This window comes from Balaenoptera physalus, assembly GCF_965194825.1.
Source record: "Balaenoptera physalus genome assembly, chromosome: 1".
In the NCBI taxonomy this organism is placed as follows: domain Eukaryota; kingdom Metazoa; phylum Chordata; class Mammalia; order Artiodactyla; family Balaenopteridae; genus Balaenoptera; species Balaenoptera physalus.
Genome location: NC_138882.1, coordinates 50,445,204 through 50,457,909, shown reverse-complemented (window position 1 = coordinate 50,457,909; position 12,706 = coordinate 50,445,204). Strand labels below are relative to the sequence as shown.

Here is a 12,706-nt window from a genome sequence, read left to right as displayed (position 1 = left end):
TAGGTTTTAGGTAAAAGGCAGTAGGAAATGGAGGGACATTTGCTGTCTCCCTCTTGCCACATCCACTCCCTCCCTGGTAGGATGACCCCGTCTTCTGGCGGTGCTGGGATGTTGCTGTGTGCTGTGGCCTGGTACATGGGTAGCCTGGTGAGGGGGTCTGGAGATCATTCTGGCTCCCTGGTTGGGTTCTGGATCTTCTGGTCCTAGTCTCAGGGGGTCATGAGGAGCCCTGGGGGCGAGCTTGGGAGAAGAAACTCTACTGCATCTCCCCAGGATTTGCAGGGCTGCAGATGTAACTAAGGACTCCCCCTGGCAAGGGTGTAACAAAGACTAGCCAAGCCCTTGTCCGTCCTGCATACCCCCCGCCACTCCCCATCCTGCCCACCAACTAAGATATACAGACACAAAGGAAAACTAGAGGGAACCCCTCGCCACTCCCAAACCTGCCAAGACTACAACTAAAAAGAAAAAATTTTCGTTTAACCACTCACCAGTGTTTTCAACTACGTACCGTGCTCCTGAAGTATCTAGGGTTCTAAGTCCTGGTGGAGAAGGAAGGATGCTAACACTTCAAGCCCTACCTCACAGCTAGTGCTGCCTGCAATCGTCATGCATGTCATTGTCACACTCACATACACCCTACACAGGAAAATCTCATTATGGTACCAATCTTTGTGAACAAAGAGGCTCAAGAAAGTTAATTTGCTCAAGACCATTCATCTTTGAGGAGTTGGGCTGAAATTCAAGAAGAGGAAGCCCTCCTCCGTGGCCTCCAGAGTGGGGCAGGCCACTGTCCCCCTAGATGGGGGTGTCTTGGTCACCTGCCTCCACACATGCAGTGCTAGCAGAGCGAAAGCCAGCAAGGATTTTTTCGTCCTCCTTCTTCAGGAAGGCAAGGACAGAGCCTTTTTGCTCTCTCTGTAAGGAGTCGACGTCCTAGGGAAGCTCTGCACACTTCCACCCAGATCTTTTCAAAGGTGTTCAATGAGGCATATCCCACAGCAGCCATTCTTTTTTTAAAAAAATTATTTTATTGAAGTATAGTTGATATACAATGTTGTGTTAATTTCTGCTATACAGCAAAGTGATTCAGTTATACATATATATATTCTTTTTCATATTCTTTTCCATTATGGTTTATCACAGGATATTGAATATAGTTCCCTGTGCTATATAGTCGGATCTTGTTGTTTATCCATTCTGTATATAATAGCAATAGTTTGCATCTGCTAATCCAAAACTCCCAATCCTTCCCTCCCCCACCCCCCTTCCCCCTTGGCAACCACAAGTCTGTTCTCTCTGTCTGTAAGTCTGTTTCTGTTTCATAGATAAGTTCATTTGTGTCATATTTTAGATTCCACATATAAGTGATATCATATGGTATTTGTCTTTCTGACTTACTTCACTTAGTATGATAATCTCTAGTTGCATCCATGTTGCTGCAAATGGCATTATTTCATTCTTTTTTATGGCTGAGTAGTATTCCATTGTATATATGTACCACATCTTCTTTATCCATTCATCTGTTGATGGACATTTAGCTTGTTTCCATGTCTTGGCTGTTGTGAATAGCACTGCTGTGAACATAGGGGTGCATGTATCTTTTCGAATTAGAGTTTTGTCCAGGTATATGCCATTCTTAAATAGCTCTCCCTTCTCTGTTGAGAGAAGCGCCTGTTTATTGTCTGGGCAGCAGTGTCCCTCCGCTACCAAACAGCCTCCTTCCATTACCCATTCTATGGAAATTGCCTTTTCTGTGGAGCCCTGTCAAGGGCTCTGAAGGTCTAGAACAAAACCCACCAAGCCCTCTCTAGCTTCAAGATAGCCTGTCTCTTCTAAACACGCCTTCCTGGCAGATGAACAGGGGATCTCTTCGGCAGGTGATTTTAGTTCATGTTCAGGGATTCCATCCTTTGCTCAGTAAGGGGGTGAGAGTCACTTAACAAAATAATGGTGCAAATAGTAAAAGCAATAATAATAAATGCTAATATCGATGGAATCTCACCAAGTGCCTGGCTCTGTGCTCAGCTCTTATAAGGGGATCAGTCTCACTTAACAACTGAGCCCCTATTTAGGAGAGGAGGAAGCTGAGCCTTGACCCCTGAGTGACCTGCCAGGGTGACACAGCTGGTAAGTGGCAGCCCAGAATTAGAACCTGGGCAGGCTGCCCCAGAGCCACGCTTCTAACCACCACTCTAGGCTCTGTCCTGTCCGTGTCCCGCAGCCCTGGGAAGAAGGTGTCTGTGGTAATGAGCCCAGACAGGCCCCTGCCTTCATGGAGCACGTGTTCCAGAATTGGTTCCGGGCCCACCTTTCCTATTCCCCTCACTTGGGGAACCGCACACAGTGTGACAGCAGGAGCGCTCTATCCTTGGTCATCAAAAAGCTTTCTAATATACAAAAATGGCACAAATGCCGGGCAGAAAGGCTTACATGTGTTCTGTACACTATATTTTCCCTCTACTTGCTGCATCCTGGAATCTGGGAAATGTCAGATCTCTTTACATTCCAAATTGTTTCCCTAATTCATATTCCTGGGATGAAAGAGTTAAAGCTGGACTTGCTGGAGCTTATTATTTTAATCTAGGATTATGATGGCTGCAGAAGGAGGCCACTCTGTCCCCCTGACCCCTCTGACTGGGAGACAGTGGTGGTTGTCCTGACTGGAGAGCCTGACCTGGCTGTGCCTGGGTGGGAGGGGAGCTGCAGTCAGAGCTAAGCCTGTCTCTCTGCTAGGAAACGGGCTTAGGTAGAGAGACCAGAGCGGGAGGGGGCTGCATGCTTCCCTTTGTCCTGGGAAGCAGCTTAGGGTGCTGGTGGTTGGAGGGGCAGATGGGAGGGCCAGAATACTCACGTGGAAGTCCCGTTGTCCCCAGCCAGTAGCTCTTTTAGGTGTTGCTGCTTCTTGAGGGCCAAACATCTGTGAACCCCCAGCAGAGGACGTCAGGGTCTCCCACCCCACCTTGTGGTATGGCAGGCTACCTGGCCAAAGGCCCTGTCTTACAGGGTAGCAATGTGAGTTCTGTCCCCCGTGTAACTCCCGCTGTCTACAGATGGGGAAACAGGCCTGGGGGAAGCACTCAGCCACTTTCTCCCTGTGCCTCACCCGCTGAGCTCATGAGCCCTCGATGTGCGAGCTTTCATGGCCGTGACAAAAGCTCTCTGTGCTCAGATGGAGTTGTCTTTGCCAAGCCACACAGGGACCACCCCAGTCTTTCCAGGAGATCTCTAAAGGAACCGTGACAGCTGGGACGGTGGGTTATAGTCTGTGATGGGAAGGGGTTGGCTCCAGGGCTGTGGTCAGATTAGAGTGGAGAGTCTCCCTTCTCAGAGGAGTCAGAACCTGTCTGTCGGGCAGGGCTGTTGCCCCTTGGGTGGACCAAGACAATGCCGTGATGGGGGGTGGGCAGTTAGACTGGGACAGGCTCACAGCACTGCACCTGTCTGCCCCCTGCCGCTTGGGAGAAAGACCCCCTTCCTGCCACGGGGCCGTCAGGGCCTGCCCTCTCCAGGGTGCACCGTGACCAAGAGTTGCCTGCCCTGCTGACCCTGGCTGCTCCCCTCCCTGCTCAGTTTGCTACTGCATGGATGCCTCCAGGCGCCTAAAAACCCTGCTTTTCTAATCAGTGGAGAAACCAGCTTTGTCTGCCAGGAACCAAAGCAGGGCAGCTGATGAAAAAAAAAAATTAACAGCGCCAAGTAGAGGGAGCAGAAAGGAAACAGCAAAGCTGGAAAATGGTCTGAAAACCTGGGGGGAAGGGAGATCTTGGCAGCATCTGGCCAGCTGCCTGGAGCCCTCCTGCCTGCCCACGAGGTCTTGTGACAAATGCCCTCCGACAGCCGGGGAACCACAGCTGTCACCGGAAGGCTCCGAGCGCGCGGGCTGGCAGCCAGGGGCCTGCGGCTGCAGATGCGTCTCTCCCCGGGCTGGTAACCTCATTATCTCCGCTGGCGGAGCCGGAGCCTCGGGGAGCACAGCTGCTCTCGGCAGTGCGTTGGAGGCCCTGCCTGCCCGGGAAGCTGTGCAAAGGGAGGCCTCTCCTCACAGGGCAGCAGGCCTGGAGACTCACTTTCATTCTCTGCCGTAAGCCCTCCTGGTTCCCGAACTGTGCCTGGGCCCTGCCAGGGTTCATAGGCACAGATGGTGCCTTTGTTCTGGCAGTTCTTATTTTTTATCTTGGCCCCAATTGCAGGATTAGGTGCAAATAATGAGAAAAAAAAAAAAAGAAAAAGAAAAAAGAAGGAAAAAAAAAATCATAGACTGCCCAGAGCTTGTCTAAGGTTGTCCCAAGGAGGCCTCAGGGTTGTGCCATTTCCCACTCACATCTCTGTCATCTGTCACCTAGGAAACTACCTGGTACCTTCCCCGTGTCAAGACAAGGCCCCTTTCTCCAGGTGACAGACGGGGTGGGTAAGGCACGGGATTTGGCGGGCTGCAGTCTGAGATGCAGGCCGGGCTGAGCCTCTACCTGCCCAGGTCCTCTTTCTGCGGACCCTCCCTAGTGAGGACAGCCCAACGTGTGTGCAGTGAGGACAGGAGCAGCCGCGGGGCTGCGGAAGTCACTCCGCCTCGGCCTGCTCTGGGACCGGGGGCGGGGAGGGGACGGAGGACGTGGAGGCGCTGGGGCTGGCTGACGCCTGCTCTGCTTCACTTGATGTCTGACCTTGAGCGACGACGCACCACGTGCTCCTCTGTGCTCCGGAGCCCTCATCATCTGTCAAGTGGAGAGCGCACCTGTCCCCAGCCAGCCTGGCTGGGGAGGGGGGCTCCGGTCAGGGGGAGGCCGGCGCTGGCTGCATGTCATTGTCTGGGAGGTGGCTTCGAAAAAGAGCTGCTATCATTTTCTGCAGCTCTGGACTGGCTGGGGAGGAGGCAGCACACGTGGGAGGCGGAGAGGACTGCTAGAGGACCTTTATTATTATGAACCCGAGCCACTGCTGACCTGATGTTGGTCCAGCATAATGTCTCTCAGCCCGGGACTGATGCCTGCCAGGTTGGGATTGGGACTGAGGCCTTATGAAAATGTCATTCCCTCAGAGGAGCAGCACGGTGACGGGCAGAGTGCTGGTTCCTTGTGTCTGCGGTGGGAGCTCAGGATGGTGCGGTGGGCGCTCCAGTGGGTACGTGTGGGTGCAGAGAGAGACAGAAGGAGAGAGGGAGGGGACACGTGTGAAGACCATCTGGCTGGCTGGGCACAAGCCCAGCCCGACAACCCCAGGCCCTTTTCTCCCCCTCCTCCCAGATAACTCCCGCTGTCTGCCCAGGGAAGGAACAATAGAATAATCTGGAGACTCCCCTACCCTTTTCTAGATCCTCCTGGGCTCTCTGCCTCCGGTCTCTGAGCAGATGTCCAAGGTGGGCCAGCTCCCTGGTCCCATCCAGAGTCGCTCAGGGCCAGGCCCCAGGCCCCAGGCTAGGTGCCCTCCGTGTGGGAGCTGGACAAGGAAGGCTGCACACGCAGGGCTGTTTCTGGCAGAGCCACACTCGACACTGTTAAAGCCCTCCTAATCCGTGTTATTTTCTTCTAATCCCTCCCCCGCCCGCTCTGGCCCATGTGCCACCCTGCAGGACCTTTAGTCCCAAGCCGGAGCCCATGCTGAGCCCCAGGCATGAGGAAGCCAAGCATCTGCTTCAGCGAGCCCGCATGAAGGCCAGGACCCGGCCCGTCCGTGCCAGCCACGATATTGTGCCCACCCTTGCCCAGGGCAGCCGGTGAGTGGGGCCCGGCTCACACTGGCCTGGGAGGGCTGTGGCAGAAGAAGAGATGGGATCCAGCCACTGCAGGCCGCTGCTCACTCCTCCCTCCTGTCTGTGTGTGAGTTTTTCCTGTGTCAGGCATTGCTTTCATTCTTTTAGTCAGTCAGCACACCTTCATTGAGGGCCTGCTCGTGTTATGTTATGGAACATAATCCGAGCTCCCTGGAGGACAGAGGTCACAGTCTCCAGGGAAAAAGACGGGCAAACGGATCAATACGGTTCTGTGGGCAGTGGTGTAGGAGAGGAAAGATGCGTGTGCAGGGCAGGAAACCTACTGTAACTCCGCTGGAAAGGACAGGGGAGGCTCTGGAGGAGGTGGCTTGTAAGTTGGGGCTTGAAGGAGACGTAGATATTCAGTGGGCAGATGAGGGAGGCGGGGGTGAGCATCCCGGGGCAAGAACTGAGCAGAAGCACATGCTCAGGAGTATGGCCAGGCTGGAGCCTGAGGACATGCTGGGGGGTGCATGGCGTGAAGGCCGGAAAGCTCAGCGGAGGCCAGTCACGGAGGCCTCCAGGCCTGCTGAGCAATTTGGATGCCTCCCGTAATAGCTAGGAGCCACCAGAGGATTTGAGGCAGGTGGGTAGCACCATCACATTTGCATTTCAGGAAAGCTGTTCTGACTGCAGGGACGGGTTGGATCTGGGGGACTCAGGGGCAGTGAGGAGGCTGCACCGTGGTCCTGGTGAGCAGTGATGGGGGCAGGGGGGCAGGGTGTGGGGACAAGGGATTGCCAGGAGACAGAGCAAGCAGGCTTAATGAGGCAACAGAGAAGCGGTTAAGACTCTGGGACCAGACCACTGAATTCTGGCTCTGCCACTTACTAGCTGTGTGCTCTTAGGGAAGTCTGTGTGCCTCAGTTTCCTCATCTGCAAAATGGGAATCATACAAGTGCCTATCTTAACAGGGTTGTTGTGAGGGTTATATGAGTTAATATATGTAAAGTGTTTAGAACAGCACCCAGCGTATAGTGAGTACGATACGAGTGTTACCTCTGACTGTTAATCATTTAATCAACTGGAGGAGGGGAGCATGAGAAGGGGAGGCATCCAGGATGCAGCCCCGGGTTCTGACTTGGTGTCTGGAGGTTTGGTGGGGCCTTAGCCGAGAGCTGAAGCCTAGGTGCAGGATCAGGCTTTGGAGGGGTTGCCCACAGAACACCCACTGGAGATGCTTATCAGGCAGTTGGATACAGGAGCTGTAGAGGAGGAGAGAAGTCAGAACTGCGGATTTGGGCGTTACCCTGATTTCACGACGCTGGAGCTATGAGGGAGGCTGAGCTCATCAGGGATGAAGAGATGGGAAAAGTACAAGTTCAAGGACGTTCAGACCAGCATTCCACATATGTGGCTACTCCTTGCATGACATCCCATCCCCGTCATTGTGCCTGTTCCGTGTACGGTGCACCCCAAGCAATCACTTACATGTGGCATTTGCTGGTGCAGCTGGCCTGCGATGAGGCTGCCAGCCCATGCCAGAGTGGCCCAGGCCCCAGCAGGACCATGGCACAGTGGGCACTAGAGGGAGAGAGGATTCTCAGAGGAACTGGATCACGTGCTCTTTGAGGGGATGCTGAGCCCTCTCATTACAGGCTGAGGACCTTCCTGGCACCTTTGAGATGACTCCAGCAGGGGCAGAAGGCTGCAGCCTACCTCTGTGTTCAGTGTCACTGTGACCCCGGGGAGAGGGGCTCAGGAGACCCTAAATCCTGGCAAGAGGTACCAAACAGGCTACTCTTTATCTCCACATTTTGTACCTTGTCCCCCTCTGGCTGGAGGACACTAGTTAGGAATGGGAGTGGCTCCTTTGAAGCATCCTAACTGTTCTACTCTGCATGTATATGAGGCCCAGAGCCTTAGACTTCCACGGAAACCTCCTGTTCCACTTTCTTTAGGTACTTAGGTGGAGTTGGGGAGCCTCAAAACAGGCAAGACTATCTGCAAAACAGACTGGATGGTGTACATGTACTTTGGACACTTCCTCTTCCCCAAATCACGTCAGTATCTCACGACAACCCCAGTCACTAAGCTTAAAGTAGGTTCCCTTTCACCAGGCTCTTCTCCAGCAGTAGAAATGCTACTGAAATGCAAGGTGACCCACTTTAGCAGCTGCTGTGTCCAGAAAAGAATTACTTTGACTTGGCAGCACTGGTGAATCCTCAGAGGGTATAGCTGAAAAATCAACACCAGATGGCTTGCTGCAAATGCTTCTGAAGGGTACTCTTGTCAGATTGCCCTGGAGAGCCGTGCTGAGCTAACTTGGAGGTGCCACACAGGCCTGGGGCCTCATTAGATGCAGGAGCCCCCCTCGTGCACCCGCCGAGCCCAGAGGCATCACTCCTTCCAAAGAGCAGCCTGATGAAAAATGATGGAAGAGTGGGGCAGGCAGAGCAGTCTCCAGAAGGTCTTCTTTGTCTCGGGTCTAGCTGGAGGTAGCTGGGGCAATCCTGAACAGACTGGCTTTTCCAGGAGGTGAAGAGGTAGTAAGCAGCAGCCGCATTTTCTGGAAGCAAATCAATGTAGAAATTGAGCAGCTCTTGGAAGCACAACCTCTTGCCATTTGGGGGACATGAACACCTATGTTGGTGTTCCTAATCCCAGGAGGGAAGAGCACGTGAGCAAGAGGCAGGGCCTGGGAAGGTGACACCGTAAGTGCTGTTGTCCTGTGTCAGATGGTGACCATGTAGGACTGCATGGAGCTTGTGTGGTTAGGACAGCATTGTCGTAGAAAGGGACCTTCCCAAGGAGGCCGTTCAACTCCAGAGTCTGAGCAGACAGAATCCTCTCCGAGAGGGATGGTTGAGGCATCTGCTGTGCCTAATCTTGAGAAGCTTGGCAGGTATGGTGTTTGCTTGCTGCTCTAGTGCCTTATTCGCTCTGTACTTGTCTCCAGAATCTTCACCGTACCTTTATGCACTGGTCCCAGCACTACTGCTGGAGGCCTCTGGGATTCAGTAACTGAGTTGAAGGTACCTTATGTGATCAAGCTCTCCCGCATCTCTCCATTTCTTCTTTTAGAACAAAAATATTGTTTGTACCTTTGGCATGAATTCCAGGATGGCTCGCTTCTCCATCTTGAATGTAAAAGTTAAGGTTGCTGATGTGGCTGACAGGACCTGCACTTCCTTATTAGATTAGGAACGTACCGCCTCCAAAGCTGAGCTTTATTTTTCCCTCCTCAGAAAGTAGAGCCCACATCCTGTCAGCAGAGCAGGGCATCGCCCTCTGGGGCTTGGAGGGGGTTGTTGTGTCTAAGCCCGTGTACTGAATCTCCCAGTGGGTCTTTCCTCCACCGGCCGGGCCTGGCTGACCAGGGCGCCCTGCCTGTGCCGCAGGGGCAGAGCCTCTGCTCAGTGGGGCTCCTCTTGTTTCTGGGGGGTGAGGTGAAGGCTAGAGCCTGCCTTTACTGGGCAAAAATGCTCTGGAGAGCCGACCCAGGAGCCCCACACGGACAGTGAGCCCACCGGGGTGATTATCTCACAGCCCCTTCTGAGATCCTGACAGGCTCAAGAGGTGCAGGTGCAGACGGGGTCCTAGGTGGCAAGGGCGCTGCAGTGCTTCACAGTCACTTAAAGAGAATTGTCACAAGCAGGGGGATCAGAGGGACTTCCCCAGCCGTGCTGAGACAAGCAGAGAGACACTGTACCCTCCTTACCAGGCGTGAGCCTACTCAGGAGCTTTACATCTCAGCCACAAATCCCTCTCCAAATGCAAGCCCACGGTATGACTTTTGGGAGCCCTAGGCACTCTTGCCTTCGTGGGCTCCTTCCTCCATAAACAAAGTGAAAAATTATATTTTATGACCACACTGGCTTAAAGGTGAATATATTAATATTACATCGGAGAATGTTTTCTTTGATTTAAAAGTGCATTTATTTATCCTCTTTTGACATTAAAAGAAACTAACAAACACATTTTCGTGGGCCCTGAAATAATCGTGGTCCTCACGTACTGCAGCTGTTGTGCCTAATGATAAGATGGCCTTGTGTGCATATGGGTTCCAGAAAACAGGATGACTGACAACGCCTCAGTATTCCTCAGAGCCGCCCTTTCAAGCATAGCATCTGCTCAGATCTCAAAGCAGGCAGACCCACTTGCTTAGCAGTAGTTCTTTAAAAAAAAATTCTCCTGGAGGAGCACCTATTGGGAAATGCTGGAGCCAGGAGTGGTGGCAGGTATGCAGCCCCCCACCGCCCACTGCATCCCAGGGCAGGGTAAACACCTAGTGAACACCTAGTGTCAGGCTCCAAGAAGGCCCCCAGAGCTTGCACTGTGGCACTTTTCAGCTGCCTGACTTAAGAAGTACTCACCCCGCTCCTTGGTGTGAATCGGGGCCTAGGGTACAATGCAGTATGACACAGCAGGACCTTGGCTCTAGCTTTATTCTGCGGGCTCAGCATTCACAGTTGGGTGAGCACCAGCCCCTCTCCTGGTGTGACCAGAGGCCTGGGGTCCAAGATTTGAGGTTGTAGTGATCTGACATGGCACAGGTGAGTGAGTGCCTTGAGCTCTCAGCCCTAGCTGGTTGCCACGGAGCTTTGCAGGGAATCAGTCTTGGACAACTTAACTCTGACCTCTCAGTCTATCCCATGACCCCCAAGGGTAGCCTCTATACATCATACTCCACGCCATCTGCAATCCAGACCATTCCAACCCATCAGGGCTATGAGACTAGTCAGTGGCTTGGCTATCGAGGCAGCCAGGGAGGGGGATGATTAGGAATGGCCAGTGACACCCTCAGAGCCCAGGCGATCACATGTTCACCTGAGTCAGACAGGCAAGACCATTTATCCATACAGCAAGCACAGCCTGGAAGAACACACTGTCCAGTCCAGTCAATGCCATGTATAGTTAGAGAAGTCAACCAGTTCAGTGGCTGCTCTCCCCACTGGTTGGCATGTTTTAACAGTAATTGTTAAACGTGGATGTTTTCTTCCTGCTATTGTCTGAACACTTTTCCTTTTAATTGCATACCACATCTGTCTTTCTGTTGCAGCTGTGAATTTGGTGAGGGAGGAACTCACGTTAAGGCAGCCTTTTTGAGAGCATTGGCATCCTTCCTCCAGGATCACTGAAGCATCCAGTTAGAGGCAGGATTAGTAAATCAACCAATCACTCACATACATTTCATTTATAAGAAGTTGGAGTGTCAAGACAGGCTTGAACAAAATGTGCTAGGAATAGGGTATAGTTAGGGAAGACTTTGTAGGCGCTTTGAGGACGAAAAGCAGTAACATAACACGTAAAGTATGCCGGCACAGATAGCTGTCTACATGGGTACTCTTCTCGGTAATTGGAAAGAAGTAGCAGGTCTCTAAAATCCAGGCCCCTGTCTCCAGACAGCACTTGACCATTAGCATGGTCAATGTCTAGTTCTATTTTCGTGGCTCCGTGAGGGAGAAAAGATTCCTGCAACTTGCCTTTCCCAGCTGTTCAGGTGCCGGTCAGCCCAGGAACTGGTCCTGTGTGGCCTCTCCTTTGTAGAAACGAGAAGGGGGTCACGTGGTCATGGCAGTCCCTTCCAGCCCTGACATCTTCTGAGTCTCTGATGACAAATGAATGGCATGGGTATTCAGAGGAGGAGACATCATCAAGATGTATTAGTCAGGGTTCTCCAGAGAAAGAATCAACACGATGGGTGTTTATATTTGGAGAGAAAAATTTATTTTAAAAAAATTGGCTCATGGTATCATGGAAGCTTGTTAAGTCCAAAGTCTGTAGGGTAGGCTGTCAGGCTTGAGACCCAGGCAAGAGTTGCAGCTCAAATCCAAAGGCAGTCGGCTGGCAGAATTCCTTCTTGCTCAGGGGAGATCAGTCTTTGTTCTATTAAGACCTTCAACTGATTGGATGAGGCCCATCGAACCACGGAGGGTGATCAGCTTTATTTGAAGTCCACCAGTTTAAATATTAATCTTATCCAAAAAAACATCTTCACAAAAACATCAAGAATAATGTTTGATCGAGTATAATAATGTTTGACCATGGCCCAGCCAAGCTGACACATAAAATGAACCATCACACATGGTATCTGTACACAGGTAAGATTTAATACCTAGGAATCAAATGCAGGCAGGTTAAGAAGAAAGATTCCAGGAGACAGTGGCAGGAGGGTTGCATGAGGTAGATGGGGTGGAGGCCTTACAAAGTGGGTGGTGGGGGACAGAGCTGGAGAGGAAGGCAGAGAGGAATGTGGAGGGCCTGTATTTTTACCCCAAAGACTGTGAACTTGATCCTGTGTCCCCCTTGAGAGATGGTGTGATGAAGCTTTGCTCCGGGAGGACCATTGAATAAGACGCCACTGCAGTGGTCCAATGTGAGTGACAAAGAAGTGATAAATGTCAGAAATGATGTGAATCCCAGCCACTCAGCAGTAGATTGGTGGGGAGGTGCTGCTGGGAAAGGAAGGGAGGAGCATTGTCTTTACTTAGGTGGCCTCTGATGGGAAATGACCTGTAGGCCTGGGTCCATTTGCACAGGGGTCTGAAACTCAGGTTACCTGGCTCTAAGAGGCCCAGTGTGAGATTTGTGCAGGTGTCTTCTTGAGCTGAGCAGGACTTGACCACCAGCCACACTGTCTCCCAGAGCAAAGGTTGATGACAGACTGCGAGGAGTCTTCCTAGCACAGTAATCGTCATCACAGCTTTTCGGGGCGAAGCGTGTATGTGAGGGGCTGGGGAGGGGCAGGTACAGGAGGGGGTGTTGGAGCAGACACGGTGGAGAGACCAAGAAGAAACACCAGTGTCACTCTGTCTAAATTTTGTCCAAGCAAGGTGATTAGGAACCCTGAGTAGATCCTTTTGAGAGCAGAAATGTTTAGAAACACTGACCGCAGGTCCTACACAGTCTCCATGGAGACTTAAAATATGCTCTTCCCATTAAACCTTTATAAAAAATACAGTATTGCCACAATTCATCACAATTCACCAGATGCCCATGATGGCCAGGCTCTCT

General features: G+C 52.1%; 2 protein-coding genes across 3 annotated transcripts in view; one reads left to right on the top strand and one right to left on the bottom strand.

Annotated features, from left to right (window-relative positions):
• KIAA1614 overlaps positions 1–12,706 on the top strand; it is a 37,213-nt gene that overhangs the window by 8,528 nt on the left and 15,979 nt on the right. The window contains exon 4 of the mRNA XM_082465152.1: positions 5,570–5,713. Within this exon, the coding sequence (XP_082321278.1) occupies positions 5,570–5,713 (144 nt within the window). The remainder of the gene's footprint in view (positions 1–5,569; positions 5,714–12,706) is intronic.
• The window catches only part of STX6 (syntaxin 6), a 75,393-nt gene continuing 69,181 nt past the window's right edge, over positions 6,495–12,706 (bottom strand). Inside the window, exon 10 of one of the 2 annotated variants that reach the window (XM_082465624.1) lies at positions 6,495–6,954. In XM_082465624.1, coding sequence (XP_082321750.1) covers positions 6,887–6,954 — 68 coding nt within the window. In that variant the 3' untranslated portion in view covers positions 6,495–6,886. The remainder of the gene's footprint in view (positions 6,955–12,706) is intronic. The other variant, XM_082465626.1, reaches the window with a different exon arrangement.